At 38.0% G+C, this 14,303-nt stretch overlaps 4 protein-coding genes and 1 non-coding gene across 6 annotated transcripts in view; 2 read left to right on the forward strand and 3 right to left on the reverse strand.

The window, feature by feature from the left end:
* The first annotated feature begins 2,695 nt into the window (after positions 1 to 2,695).
* Positions 2,696 to 4,582, forward strand: LOC106648817 (uncharacterized protein F37A4.2). The gene is made up of 3 exons (XM_014365924.2): positions 2,696 to 3,328; positions 3,419 to 3,598; positions 3,675 to 4,582. The coding sequence occupies exons 1-3, from the start codon at positions 3,224 to 3,226 to the stop codon at positions 4,419 to 4,421; spliced, it is 1,032 nt and encodes a 343-aa protein (XP_014221410.1). The 5' UTR covers positions 2,696 to 3,223; the 3' UTR covers positions 4,422 to 4,582.
* On the reverse strand, positions 2,831 to 2,902 carry Trnaa-cgc. Its single transcript has one exon. It is a non-coding gene; the product is annotated as a tRNA-Ala (tRNA).
* A 61-nt stretch (positions 4,583 to 4,643) lies between the features above and the next one.
* Positions 4,644 to 8,966, reverse strand: LOC106648793 (HEAT repeat-containing protein 6). Its single transcript, XM_014365886.2, has 11 exons — positions 8,470 to 8,966; positions 8,163 to 8,408; positions 7,855 to 8,091; positions 6,594 to 7,796; positions 6,206 to 6,535; positions 5,878 to 6,125; positions 5,579 to 5,798; positions 5,429 to 5,506; positions 5,146 to 5,352; positions 4,959 to 5,075; positions 4,644 to 4,891 (listed from the first exon to the last, which is right to left on the reverse strand). The coding sequence occupies exons 1-11, from the start codon at positions 8,641 to 8,643 to the stop codon at positions 4,718 to 4,720; spliced, it is 3,234 nt and encodes a 1,077-aa protein (XP_014221372.1). The 5' UTR covers positions 8,644 to 8,966; the 3' UTR covers positions 4,644 to 4,717.
* On the reverse strand, positions 8,923 to 10,507 carry LOC106648794 (protein PET117 homolog, mitochondrial). The gene is made up of 2 exons (XM_014365887.2): positions 9,243 to 10,507; positions 8,923 to 9,162 (listed from the first exon to the last, which is right to left on the reverse strand). Exons 1-2 carry the CDS (start codon positions 9,332 to 9,334, stop codon positions 9,018 to 9,020), a joined length of 237 nt encoding a protein of 78 aa, XP_014221373.1. The 5' UTR covers positions 9,335 to 10,507; the 3' UTR covers positions 8,923 to 9,017.
* Positions 10,508 to 10,550: 43 nt separating this feature from the next.
* The window catches only part of LOC106648977 (G protein-coupled receptor kinase 1), a 55,143-nt gene continuing 51,390 nt past the window's right edge, over positions 10,551 to 14,303 (forward strand). The window contains exon 1 of one of the 2 annotated variants that reach the window (XM_014366212.2): positions 10,551 to 11,969. In XM_014366212.2, coding sequence (XP_014221698.1) covers positions 11,857 to 11,969 — 113 coding nt within the window. In that variant the 5' untranslated portion in view covers positions 10,551 to 11,856. The remainder of the gene's footprint in view (positions 11,970 to 14,303) is intronic. The other variant, XM_014366213.1, reaches the window with a different exon arrangement.

Raw genomic sequence — 14,303 nt, forward strand, 5'->3', positions numbered from 1 at the left:
TGCAACTGCGATATAAATTATAAACAATTCTTCGCACTTTGGCAGCAATTTTTCAATTACTCGAGTTGCAAAGTGTAAAAAATTTTCCTCGGAACTGAGACCGTGCTCCGGGGATCAAAACTTCTTTGACTCTTTCGTATTATGTGTAAAATATAGAGATCGTTTACGATTGGTGTTATAGGCGCTACGCCATTATGCAAATCTGAAAAGGTCCGCGCCCGAGGCGTACAGCACGAGCGAGATCGACTTTCCCATATATCGTGTGATGCGTGTGATTCACAAAAACAGACGCGCCATTCATGCTAACGTGCGACACTACAAAGAAAGAGAGAAAGAAAGAGAGAATCTCATCGGGCGCGACGTGATGTTTTCGACGTCCAAATTCTATCTCGCTTGGCCTTTGACTTTTCATCTTTTGTTCCGGGATGTTCGTGCGTATTATATTATGTAGCATATATTAGATACCGATCTCGCTTAGCTTTTTTTTCTCACGATCGTTTCGACAAAAAAGGAGCTGTTGTTTGTCAATTTATACATGCAAGCTAATCATAATCGATACGAAAAAAGTTTCCGAATTTGATGAATTAACATTCGTGTTTTAGGACCGATGAGGACGAAAGCTCCGATCTGCAAGCTGCGCCGCAGCAACTCATAGGAGCAAATTCTCGAGCGGAACAATTGGATCATCGATTTTCACAGTTTTCGTTGGAAAAAAAGAAACATCTTGGATCGTGTAAAGCGAAAAGAAGCGAACCAACGGCTTAATCGAGCAGATGAAAATGAACTTTCAGACGAGCGTAGGACGAAGATAAAAAAATGCCGCTTGGCTCCCGATGAGGCATACATGCCAGACGCGCAATTACCTGCTACTTAATGCTCCCCCTCGACGCAGCATGCACGCGTATATGTGTGCGTGCGTGTGCATGTGCTCCGGACTAGATGTGCGCGCAATTATTCAATGTTTCGTGTCCGGCTTGTGTAGGAGGATTTCCTACTCGACGCGCTCGACTCTCGACTCTCGTGCTCCTCGTCTCTTTTCAATCTCCCCCGGTATCCGCGTGCTTATGCTGTACAGATAATTCCACAGCTGCCAGCGATGACACGCTTTTTCACGAGTGCGACGCGCGATAAGCTCCTCTTCTTCGGGTCTCGTTCCTTATTATTAGTACCTACCTTTTTTCTCGCTCGATGCATTGATTCGATCTTCCCAAGACTCGATCTCGCTCCTCTTTGTAAAAACGCTTGATAGCTAATTTATTTTTTTAACTTACAGTTCATCCAACGAACAGACCGTAGATTCGCCAGAAGGAGTTTCTTGCGCATCCCGAAACAAGCGGAGACGATAGCGACGATCACAATCCTGTCCTGTTCCTAAGTACTAGTGCCGCAGGAGTGATTATAAGTTTGATTACGAAATGTTCAGCTTCTCCTGCTGCTCGAGTGCTTATCAATGGGCCGGATCGCACGACGATTTCATCGACATTTTGCATCTTCAGATTCTTCAATGTTCCATACTATGTTGAATACTTGATTCTTCTTCTCGTTTACATAATGTATTTCATGTAAAAAAATAATAGTAAATAATAAATGAATTATTCGATAACACGTTCGCACGATGAAAAGTAAATGATGAAATTAACTAAAAGTAGTAAAAATAGTCAACAATGTGATTTTTGTGAGCGTTTTTATACTGATTGTCAATTAAATACTTTACTCTCGATGACTACTAAGCTAAGCTGAGATTAAGATTTATTTAGCTTCTCCTGACTATATGCATAAGTAACTTGCTGTTGGTATGCGTAATGATGTTGTAAAAAAAAAATTAAAAAATGCATCATTTTAAATTTCATGATTCTCTGGCTTAATAAAAACTCCTGTCCCTCTCTTTCCTCGACATAATTTTTCACTTGACGATAATGATTGCCATTGTAGGGCTTAATAAACTATATCAAGCTCAATTTTTCAATTTTAAAATCTAACTCCCTTACATATGGTTAGTCATGTAAGATAACGAGACTGAATCAGTGTCCTGAAAGTGATTTTATTTAAATTACATTACTGAATAGCTTGTTTCGCGTAATTTGCTATTACTTAACGAAACAAAAAGTATATGACCAAATTAAGAAAGATACTCGCTAGTTTTGGATCGGATTCTGTGTAAGCTGCCCGCATGTTTCTGCCTTTAATGAGATGTCAATAATCAAGAGAAACATGATTGTTCATTGAATGACATCGACGAGACGCAGTCAAATAAAGCCAAAAAATCCATCACGATTACGATCGTCTCGCGGTACTGTCGAGTCTGTTCGGTGCAGTGCTAGTAAAATTTTACTTTAACCGACCCGTCGCAAGAGTCGAGAAAAATCGGTAAACGAGCGGCACGATTTTCTCGAGTGGCCGAGATGCGATGGATTGTTCACGCTCAAGTAGCAATACACCAGGATCGTGCACTATCGCTTCGAGACGCCCAAGTATGACCCAAGTTACAGAGACAGGAGCTGTTCGAAAAAGCACGTCGAGGTGGTGCGCAATAACCTATGCTCGACATGTAACAAGAAGTTCGGCTTCAAAAAAAAACTAAAGAAAAATGTGGCCAAAATACAAAGAGGATTTTGGTTGGAACTCAAGCTTATCATGTAACATAGTATCATAGAAATAGACGTTTACCAGCTCGTTTTGACCAAATATCGGAAATTTTTCTATACATGCATGGATCAAAATTATTCGTGTTCTTCGTTAAACTGTTGATTGGTTCTGTTACAAAAATAAGACCGAATATCGATTATATATCTTATTTCTGTCTTTTGATTTGCGCAAAACAAAAAGAATTTGGAGGAGCTGGGATTTGAACCCAGGACTTTCAGCATGCGAAGCAGACACTCTACCACTGAGTTACACCCCCGGATAGTATATTTGCGAACAGACAACTACAAATTTTGCGCTTGGACGATAGCGACATCCTCAGGAAACGGCCGTAATCTGAACTACACTGAAAGAGTCAGATTCTCACAGTAGTTCACATACGTCCGTTATGTATTTATAGCGCTAACATCCAATATCACGACTTCTATTATGAATCCAATGTTTAGCATCGAGCAGACAACGCAACTAACACTTCAAGTTTGTTGACATCGGTGAAAGCCGAATAGAGATTCGCGAATATAACCTACCAAGTGCTCCTTGCATCTTTTTCCTTTGAAAAGTTTTTGTTAACAATTAAAAAATGTCGAAAGATAGTTCAGACGAAGGAAAAGAAGAAAGGCCATTAGTTGTCAAAACGGCAGCTGATTTGCAAAGACTGAAACTCATGAAACTTATGAAAAACCCGGTAAGTACATACACAACAACCTTATGAAATTGATTTACTCAATTCTATCACCATTGATCATCATCATTCATTTTTCAATTCTTGTTTTAGGACAAGCCAGTTATTATACCCGAACGTCCAAAAGGAAAGAATATCCCAACAGCACCGGAGTTCGTACGAAATGTTATGGGTAGTAGTGCAGGTGCAGGTAGTGGTGAATTTCATGTCTACAGACATTTAAGGCGGAAAGAGTACGCTAGACAAAAATGTATTCAAGATCAAGCATACAGAGTAAGTTTTATTCTTTTGCAAGTTTTTAATTGTTTTTCAAATTGAGTTGAATTAAAATTGGTTACAAAAAATGCAGGAATCTCTCGAAAATGAGTATCATCAAAAATTGGAAGAAAATAAAAGAAAAGCAGAAGAAGCTACTGCAAAAAAACGAGCCAAAAGATTAAAACGTAAACAAAAGCTCAAGGGAAAAAAGAAATTCAAACCTTCTAAGGATACAAGTCAAAAATCTGGAAATGATAGTGAGTCAGATAATGAAAGTTCTGAGGAAGAAAGTGAAGATAAAGTTTTAGAAAAAAAGAACAACACGACAAATAGTAACAACAATTCAGACGACGACAAATTAAATAAAAATATGGATGCAAAAGAGGACCAAGTAAGTGCTGAAAAAGAAATTGTTAATAGTGAAGTGGTTGCAGAAATTGAAGAAAATGCAACAAATATCAACAAAAACCTTGATAGCAATACTTTGGATGAAAAGATGGATACAAAAGAAGATCAAGTGAATGCAGATAAAGAAATTATTGATAATGAAAAAGTCCAAGGAAATGAAGAAAATACTGCTAGTGAAAACAATTCTGACAGTGATAAATTAAATGAAAACATAAATGCAAAAGAGAAAGGAGTAAATGTTGAAAAAGAAATTGTTGATAGTAAAGTAGTCCAAGAAAATGAAGAAAATACAACAATTATTTACAAAAATCGTAATAGTAATAATTGTGATGACAAGATGGATACAAAAGAATGTCAAGTAAATGCTGCTAAAGAAATTGTTCATAATGAAGCCACTGAAACCACAAAGCAAAATGAAAGTAGCATTTAAATCTGATAAAAATAATAAAAACTGTAAATACCGCATTAATAAGTACAGAAGAGATGAAAAATCAAACTTTTATAATAAACTAGAGTTGGTCAGTAGTACTTAAAATGAATGAGAATGCGAATAAGTAAAAATTATATTAAGGAGATATGTAATATTCAAAGTATAAATATATATTTATTTAACAATTTTAAGCTTTGATAATTTATGTAAAAAAATTTCCTTTTTCCATCAATTAAGATTGATATAATAAATTACTTCGTAATAATTACAACTTATTTTTATACATAATGCAATTTTTAGTTAGGAGTTGATGAAGCATCCACAGCAACAAATCTTTCATTTTTTTCAAAAAATCCTAGCAATTTTACAACTATATGTTGGTCACTAGATTTTGTACATTGCTGCTTTAACCCAGTAAGATAAGTTTTAGCCTTCATCAAAACAACAGCTTTTTCTGGTAATACATTATCCTAAAAAAGTAGTCTTTTTTTGAAACAGTTACACAGAATAGTAATATTTAAATATTTATTTGCTTACATGAAAATTTTGCATATATTGTAGAGCATCATCATAATGATTTTCTATTTCAAACCATAAAGACTCCAAATCACTAACATCAATGAAACAAGCCAAATGACATAGCAATAAGCAGAACTAAAAAAAAGTATAACTTTGTATGTGATTATTTGTTAAAATTTATAAGTTTTATAAAATTTATACAGACCTGAACAACTAGTCCATCTTGGTGAACATATTCTGTGTAATGTGGTACATGTTTTGAATTTTCAAAACCTAGCATAACACTTTTCCAAATATTTACCAAGTATTTTCCAAATGATTTACTTGATGTTAGAGCTACTGCAGCATTAATTCGAATTTTAAAGTTCCGAGTGTTGTACAATAAATCACATAAAATAGGAAAAACTTGTTCCTATAAATGGAATTAATTAAAAAATATTTGTTCAAATTCAATTTTGATAAATTTCATATAAATTTTCTCAACTTACTTCCCACAAAGGTGGTAATACTTCATTTGGTTCTCCATTTAGAGCATTTCCAAGCGCTCTACATGCATTCCACCTCACCTAAAATTTTTCAAAAAACATGAGTATTTTTTAATCAATTTTAAAAGTTTCAAAAGCCTTAAAATGACTTACTTTACTATCCGTTGAATTTTTAATGCAATCTAATAATGCTTCAAGTCCAGAAGCAGTATCAGATATTACTTCTTTATTTTTGCACAAATACAAAATACTACCAATTATTCGTACAGCATTAGAACTCACTTTATCACCGTCCTTGCATGCTTTCAAACTTACAATATAAGCTTGAGGTAAAGCTATTTTCAATGAAATGGGTTCTACTTCTGGATTTTTTCTAGAATTATAAGTTACAAATTATTCATCAGTTTATTATTTGTTTAAAGGAGCAATAAACAAGAAGCCAATAAACTCACTCCCTTCTAATTAGACAATCAAAAACTGCTGCTAAAGTCCAAATAGCTTTGAATCGAACAGGTTGACAACGATCGTCATAGGCAGCACAAGTAATTTCAATCACATCCATTAAAAAATTAGTATCTTCTTCTAAATTTGGCGTATCTACCAAAGCTCCTAAAGCTCGAATACTTTCAGCTTTTACATTAGATGATTCATCTCTAGTTGCTCCCAGAAGTCCAGAGATTACTTTTATTGTTTTGTTGCGCTAAGTTTGAGAAAATCCAAAAAATGTATAAAATATTTATTTTTTATTTTTTGATCATTTTTATAAACTATTATACTTACACACTCCAATATTTCCTTTGTTAAATTTCCTAAGCAGTCACAAGCAATCTCTCTAATGGAAGAATTATAATGTTGCAACAATGATAAAATATCATCAAATGCTATATTCCAAAATTTAGAGGCTAAATCAGGTTTGGATTTGTATAAATATCTTGAAATATTTTCTACAACACGACAAGCATGAGTAGCTACAATACATTCAGTCTCTGTGCTACTTATTTTAATCAATTTTGGAACAATTCGATCTAAAAATGGAATTATCAAGCTGCTCACATTGAAAGCCAAATTCCCTAGTAATTTCAAAGATTGAACTTTTATTTGTTCATTGGCCTAAAAAAAATTTTTTTATTTCAACTGAAATTTAAGTGAAATTTCTAAGTGAACTTACCGCAAGACTCAAGTTAAATAAACAATATTCAACCAAAGCACTAATCTTTACTTGTGGTGCAACATTTTCTTCATTGACAGTTAAATCAACATTATTTATGTCAATTTCATCAACAATTTCTTCAAATCCATCATCAAACATGTCAACAAAGTCAGAGTCTTCTTGTTCACACTCAGAATTAGAATTCTTTTCCAACCTGTTTTCATCAGTCTTTTCTAATTCAAAAAAATGTTCTTCTGCTTCATTCTCTTTAGGAGTATCTACTACCGATTTCACGCGATTTTTAACAGGTTTTGATAGAATAGTCATTACTTCTGAGCTTATGAAATTAGATAATGTCAATGCCTCAAAAACTGCTAGTGCTGCAACTTTTACACAGACATCTTTATGAAATAAAAATGCTTGACAATGTCTAACTAATTTTGTAACTAAACCAGTTTTAAGTTTAGTATAAGGTGTTGCTTTAGCTAAAACAGCTGTACACTTCAATGTTTGTATAAGTACTGTATTACTTTTTTCACTACTTAATAATAATGATAATGTATTATGTAATTCTTCAACAACAGAACCAAGCATTCCAAAAATTGTTATAAAAGACAACTGTTCTACAGTTTCAGCATGTATGAGAAATATTCTACCGCCAATCAATATATTATAGAAAACAAAAAGAGCTACTTGTCTATTCTTTTCTCTTGTCTCCAAAAGAATATATTTGGCCAAAGTTCTTTTATTAGTGGTTGAATTACTGACAACTAGCTGTGGCCAATAATTGAAAAAATCTCTGTGTGATGTGGTATCAACTATCATCCACAGTAACTGTATAATTTCATAACGTACTTGCGGTTTAAGCATAGCTGCACTCTTAGTTTCAGTATCAGATGTTTCAGACTCACTAGAAGGCATAAGATTAACACTGTTATCTATAAAACCTGTTTCTTTGTCTTCAAGCTTGGTAGTTGAGCGTTTACATTTACGAAAACCTTTTTTACCAAAATATCCCTTTGTTTCAATTTTATATGGTACTTCTGGAATATCCAGAATAGATGGCTGTACAATTTGTGACTTTACATATGAATATCCAGTAATACCATAAAAAAGATATGCTTGTACAACACCCAAAATTTTTCCTATCATATCCGTACGATCAAATTCATTTTTTTCATTCAGAAGAAATTGTAACATTTTTATAGATGTAAGTACAATCTGAAAAAGAGTTTCTAGCTTTAGAAAAAATACAGTTTATTAAGTTTAAAAAAATTACCTTATTGAAATTAACATCATCAGTTTTTTTATATTGGATTTCATTCAAGCTATTGAAAACGATGTTACATATTTTTTCTAAATATTCTGATTTTATTTTACTTTTAGATTTTTCATTTTTTTGTAAAACAATTTTCAAGCAACCTAGAGCCAGAAAATATGTACTAGTGGCATTTTTATTCCTTGGATATACATTTTTTATGATGAAAGAGTTGTCTTGTAACATATAATCCAAATCCTGCAATGCATAAATCACATTTACAATGAAATTAAATTCAATATTATCTTTGGCATCTTAACAACAGGTACCTGTAATATTGTATCAAATGAAGTTATTTGCAATAAACTTTGGAAGGCTAAAAATAACTCTAGTGATTTAGATTGTGTGTGTCGAAAGCCTTTCGTTATCCATTGTTTACAAGTGAAATAAGTACAATCTGCCATTATGAAGTTGCACTTGACCAAGTTTTCTAAAAATCGAAAAAACTCTCGAACCAAAGGATCATCGCGTGGGTGTATCGACGAGCTGAGTTTATTTAACAATGAAGTAACAATCTGAAAAGAGAAAAAAAAGAATTACATTCGGTTTTGGATACTTCAGATACTGTTCACTTACCGTTTCGTCTTCCACGACCATATACACGTAATTCAATTGATTAAGGCTTTGTAAATTAAGGTACAACAATCGTTTATCGCAAGGGTGATTTTTGGTAATGCAAAGAATATCGTTAACCAGACGTACGAACGTGTCTTCCGCGGTAATACTCTTAACTACGGTATCCATTTCCATTTTTAAATAAATGAAAAGTAGAGTATAATTTTCAATTAACACAGTACAACAACTAAAACCGATTACTAGATACAATTTCACTGCTCCGGTGCACGTTTACATTATCATAACAAATAATCGATCATAACCTCGCAAGCTAATACAACGTGCGACCTTGAAAGGAAAATAGCCGAGCTTATCCCCATAAAAGGCGACGATAGCTTGCGAAACAATAATGTATGAAATCTCGTAGGCACTCGAGTTATGAGATGAAGTAACAAACTTTATTGGAAATGAAAATTTTCAAATTAAGCAAAGTTTTTATTTACAATCTAAGTGCTATGTACAGTTTATTATTAACTTTGACCAAATGCACGCAAATCTTTTCCGTGAAGCTATATTTTTCCTTCGTCGGGATTCCGACCTTCTTTTCTTAGCTGCTTAGTGAGCTCCGACTGCTGCTCCAGTATGTAAATATTTTCAATCTTCCTTCTTCGCTGTCGCTCGAGATCTTTTATGACCCCCAGATGAAGGTTTTCTCTGAAAAAAAAAATCACATTGAAACGGTATTATTCTGATTTATATTGATTGCCATTAAAAAAGAAAGGATTATCATTCACCGGTCGGATTCTTGCTTGTAATGTACATAAATAATTATTCCACCAGAGATGCCAGTGCACAAGGCGAGAAAAGTTTTTGAAGTCATCGACATGTTGAATGGAGTATTTGCAATTTTACATTTACAATTGCGAGATGTGTTTTTTAGATTGACAGCTTTTATTCTGTTGCAGTGTCGACAGTTGCAACGAATGTGCCATGCTTTTTTGTCGGCGTCTTCTGCTAGCTTGTCAGCGCGCGCAGGTGTCGCAATTCAAAAATCGAAACATGCATAAATATTCGAGGGAGTTTTATGAAATTACAATTTCAATTTTTCGTCAAGCTTTTCTATTTAACAAAAAAGCCACGCAATTTAACCAAGGTGCAATCCATTCTTTTCAATTGTCGTTTAAAACAATCGCGTTGATTCCTCGAAATTGCTACAATCGTTTTTCAAGGATGAAGCGCTAGCGGTGTTGGGAAACGTCCAGCGACATAAACATAGCAAATGAAATTTCGAGAAAGGACGCCGCACAGTTAGATCGCGAAAATTGCGAAAACGAGCCTTCTTGTACTGCCTAGGCTCAATAACATGCTTAGTATATTGAAATAAGAATATATTTATGTATAATTTCGCGAATTGAAATAAAATAATTTACGAACTAATTGAGTGAAAAATTTTATCATTGACCGATAAAAAAGCTCACAGCTGGCAAGGATAGGCGATAAAACGAGGCGCTATCATTCCAACGGCTGTGCGCCAAAGAGGATGAAAATTCATGGCAAAAATCGATCGTTTAATATAGGCGTGTGTCAGTTCGACACAGGAATCGAGGCGTTTAGTTCCGCTGCGAGCAGACTAGTGTCGCTGATATGTGAGAAACTCGACTTGACTTGTATGTATATATAGGCATCATCTACACACGCGAGAAGACCAACAACAACAACAATAACAACTCCGCCCTCCTCTGCTACTGCTGCTGCTGGGCGGCGCGCGTATCAATCTAGGCTAGCGCGCGCCTCCGCTGCTGTGTGCACTAGCAGTAGGCCAGGGCATCGCTCGCTAGCGTTCCGGTGGCAGTTCATTCGCGGCCAGTCGACGGGTCAACCCGGTCAACCGCTTTGCGCTTTCTACTTATATAAATATATACACACACGCACACAGACACAAACACACAAACACACCTACCCGAGTCTCTCGTATGCACGCTATCATCTATCTCTCTCACTCGGCTCTTTCTCTTCTGTCTTTTCACCGAGGTTCTCTTTTTCCTCTTCTCCTCCTCCTCCTCCTCCCCCACCGCCCCCCTTCCCATGTGCATCAGCAGCAGCAGTAGCAACAGCAGCAGCAGCAGCAGCAGTAGCAGCGCAGTGCTCGCGACAGTGCATACATTATAATCGTATAGTGCGATTCACGATGTATACTGTGCTCGCCGTCTCGTCGCTCGTTTTCGCTCGTGCGTGCGCGTAGCGACAAAAGCAAAATAAAAAAAGAACGAAAAGAAAAAAAACATAGAAAAGACAAGAGGTGTCGAGGCCGTGCGACAGCCGAATGAGTCCTCGCGATTGTTATTGTCGCAGGAAATACGTCAAGCGCTCCGAAAGAGCAGCGACACGAGAGTCACGTCGTCGAGCATGGGAAATCGAGAGGAGGAGCAACAGCAGCAGCAACAGCAGCAGTGATCGCAGTGCAAGATTATTTTGCCACGGTCTTACGGTCGTCGGCCGTCCTCCGCGATTCCAACGTACCTGTATAACCTCTGAAATCACGGAGAGCGCAGTGTAATCGACACCGCAATTATTGGTGATGATAAACCGAGTCGAGAAATAGCGCGATAGCAGCAACATGCCTTGCTTTACGGACGGCAAGCAGCAGCAGCGACTACAACAACAACAACATAAGTACCAGCAGCAGAAGCAGAGGCGTCTGCTTGGCTCCGAGCCCGTCGTCTACCTTTCGAACGCCAAGTAGACGAGGCTCTTTCGCGTTTCTCTGTATAGGCGCATGCGACGTCTAAGGCGACGTCTGCGAACGCAAACAGCGCACGAAACAAATATATACCCGAACTACGTTTACAGCGGGAACGAGTCGGTTTGCCGTGTTCCTGGAGCCTCTATTAGCGCTTATTTTCGTACTATAATAAAACTCGCGTAATTGCGATATATTGTGCGTAAGGTGATACACGATACAACCCGGATATTACGAAAGGTAAACACGGGATGGACGCGTGTTCTGTGGCTTACGCGAAATAGGCGCCTAGTGCAGTGCACAACAACAACGACGACGACGACGACGACAACAATATTTATAAGGAAAATTGCGTGAATACTGTGGTGTTAGAGTGTCAACTTGTGCGTGTTTGTGTGTGTGCGTGTCGTGGTCGTTCGATGATCTCTTGAGTGTTGTGACTCGGACAGCTCGAAGACTGTCATTTACTCATCGTCGGATCTGCCTAAAGTGCGTACCGTGTGTCTCTCTGTCTCCGTGATAAACACACACGCACATACGGCATACGGGTCCGGTCGGCCGTTCTCGCGTTTTTCGTGCGCGCGAGGGCGTACATACGTACGACGACACAATAAAAACACAGTATAATAACAATATAAAAAAGGAAGCTATCGGCCAAAGTCAGCAGAATGGCGGACCTCGAGGCCGTGCTGGCCGACGTGAGCTATCTCATGGCGATGGAGAAGAGCAAGTGCACGCCGGCAGCCAGGGCGAGCAAGAAGATCGTCCTGCCGGATCCAAGGTTCGTCTCCATTTTTATTAACGTCATTATTTTAAATCTCTCTCTCTCTCTCTCTCTCTCCCTCTGTGGTGTACCGCTGCCACATTGGCAGAGCGAGACCGATTATATTACACGAGCTTTTTCGCTCTGGAGCTTTTTTTTCTCTTCACCTTAACCCCCCTCGTTGTACGTATAAAGTGGAGTCGGTATAACATATAGCTATAGACCCAGTGTACATGAAATGCGCTCGAGAAAACTCCCGACTCGCTATTGTAGAGATCTTTACAGGTCGAGCACGAAAGCTTCGCCTTCCTCTCTTTCTCTCTCAGCTGCTCGCGTAGTCGCGCGACTCGTTCATTCATATATAATATATATCATTACACTTAAGTACATGCATCGTGCGTGGCCCAAAGCGCGGCTATTTTCGACCGATGATGATGATTCTCTCTATATATACTCGCGGGCCGCTCTGTGTTACGATACATATTCACGATCGCGCGCGAATACACACACACGCGCACACACACACACACACACACACGTACGGCAGCGCGAAACGCGCCAGATTGTTTACATAAATGCTTGCATATAGCTCGCCAAAGTACCTGCGTATGTGTGAGTCGAGTAAAAGAGAATTATACATCGAGACTCTTTCCTCTCTCGCGTGGATTTATTCGACCTTGCCTGCATAGCGAGTAAAGTTAAAAGCCAGCCAGCATCGGGCCCGGCTTTTGAACTGCACCTATATCTGTATATATACCCGAAAGAGAGAAAAAAAATACATGCCTCATTATTCAAAGATCGACTCGACCCTGACATTTTTTTCTATTTCATGTACCTTTCTATCTATATAATAAGTCGCGCGGTGTGCATGCGTCGTCGTCGTCGTCGTCGTCGTTGGTTGCGTGTGTGCTGCTGAGACGACGTGCTATTTCGGTAGCGCGCGCGCGACTCCATCAGGACGTTGGCACTCGAAGAATCTCGATCGAATCTCGAGAGCAACGTATATATCAATGTCAAAGCGCGAGCTCGATGTTTATTTTTCTCTCTATCTCTCTCCATGAGAAAAGAAAGACCTATACACCTATACGTACGTAACTATCTACCTCTACATTGGCACTTTATTTTCTTTCGATTCCTCTTGATTTTCATCGGAAATTCGATAGGTGAATCGGTTTTAAAGCGACTATATCTTGCTGGCACTGTATGCACCTCTGTAATGCGGTTACAACTGCAGCTTACACAAACACGCAGCTCGGCAAGCTCTCGGAGTATAGTCGCTCGCTCCATTGTTTCTCCGCGTGCAGCCAGAGACTATTTCAAATGGTAATCAGGCTGCAGCATAACGGAGCACGGGGGCCGCAAGCGGATTGATTAGTTTATTAGCAAATCGCTTGATCGGATCGGATAGTCAAATAAACAGTGCGTATATTATTTAGGCAAGTCGGTGCCTGGCTCGAGTCAATGACTCGGCTGCATCTTGCATGCGCGCGTGCGTATATACGTGGCTGTGCGCGGCCGAACGGGAAAAAAGGGGGATACGTTCTCGCAAGCTCGAGGCTCGCTTTTGTTCGTCATCCAGAGGCAGGCGATCGGGCACGTTCCGCACGCGCCATACAATTAAAACTAATGTTTCTTTCAAAGCAGCTCGCACTTCCCAAAATTGACTCGCTACATCATATATATACGTACGCGTATAAATACATCACTACGTTTTGTTCGACGTAATAATAATCATTAGACTAACCGATCGCTCGACTCGACTCAACCGTTCGCCCAAGCCATACTTCAAAGCTGCTTATTTTCGCGCGCGTTTATCGGATAAACTTTGCCGAGGCTAAAAGTAAAAGTTTAGTGATCATTCGTTAGAGAAAGAGAGAGAGAGAGAGAGAGAGAGGAGAGGAGAGTAAATACGTGCTGCTATGGGTGTGTAGAGCGAAATATTTTGGGCAATAGGCAGTTTCTCGCTCGTCAAACTTTGCCCCCGAGCTAAACTGCTTAAATATAGATAATCAATCCAACGAGTTATCATCTTTTTTTTCTCGCCCTCCAAGATCTATTGATTATTCGCTCGATCCACGTTTGACGATGCACACATTGGCTCTACGCTAGTTTTGTAGGTCGCTTGTATACATGATGTTTTTAAAGTCCATTACAAGCTTTATAGAGATGACCTTTCTCTGCAATATTAGCTTTCGAATGAAAAAAAAAACCCATTACACGTGTTGTTTTAAGAGCTTTGAGAAATTAACCGAGCTACGAATTGATTTAATAATAGTCAATTACAATTTACTCGTTGTTGTTTATTTTTACTTCAGCTCGAATCTCTAGTACTTCACTTTGATGAAATTAGAT

This window comes from Trichogramma pretiosum, unplaced genomic scaffold, assembly GCF_000599845.2.
Source record: "Trichogramma pretiosum strain Unisexual culture from Peru unplaced genomic scaffold, Tpre_2.0 scaffold22, whole genome shotgun sequence".
Lineage (NCBI taxonomy): Eukaryota > Metazoa > Arthropoda > Insecta > Hymenoptera > Trichogrammatidae > Trichogramma > Trichogramma pretiosum.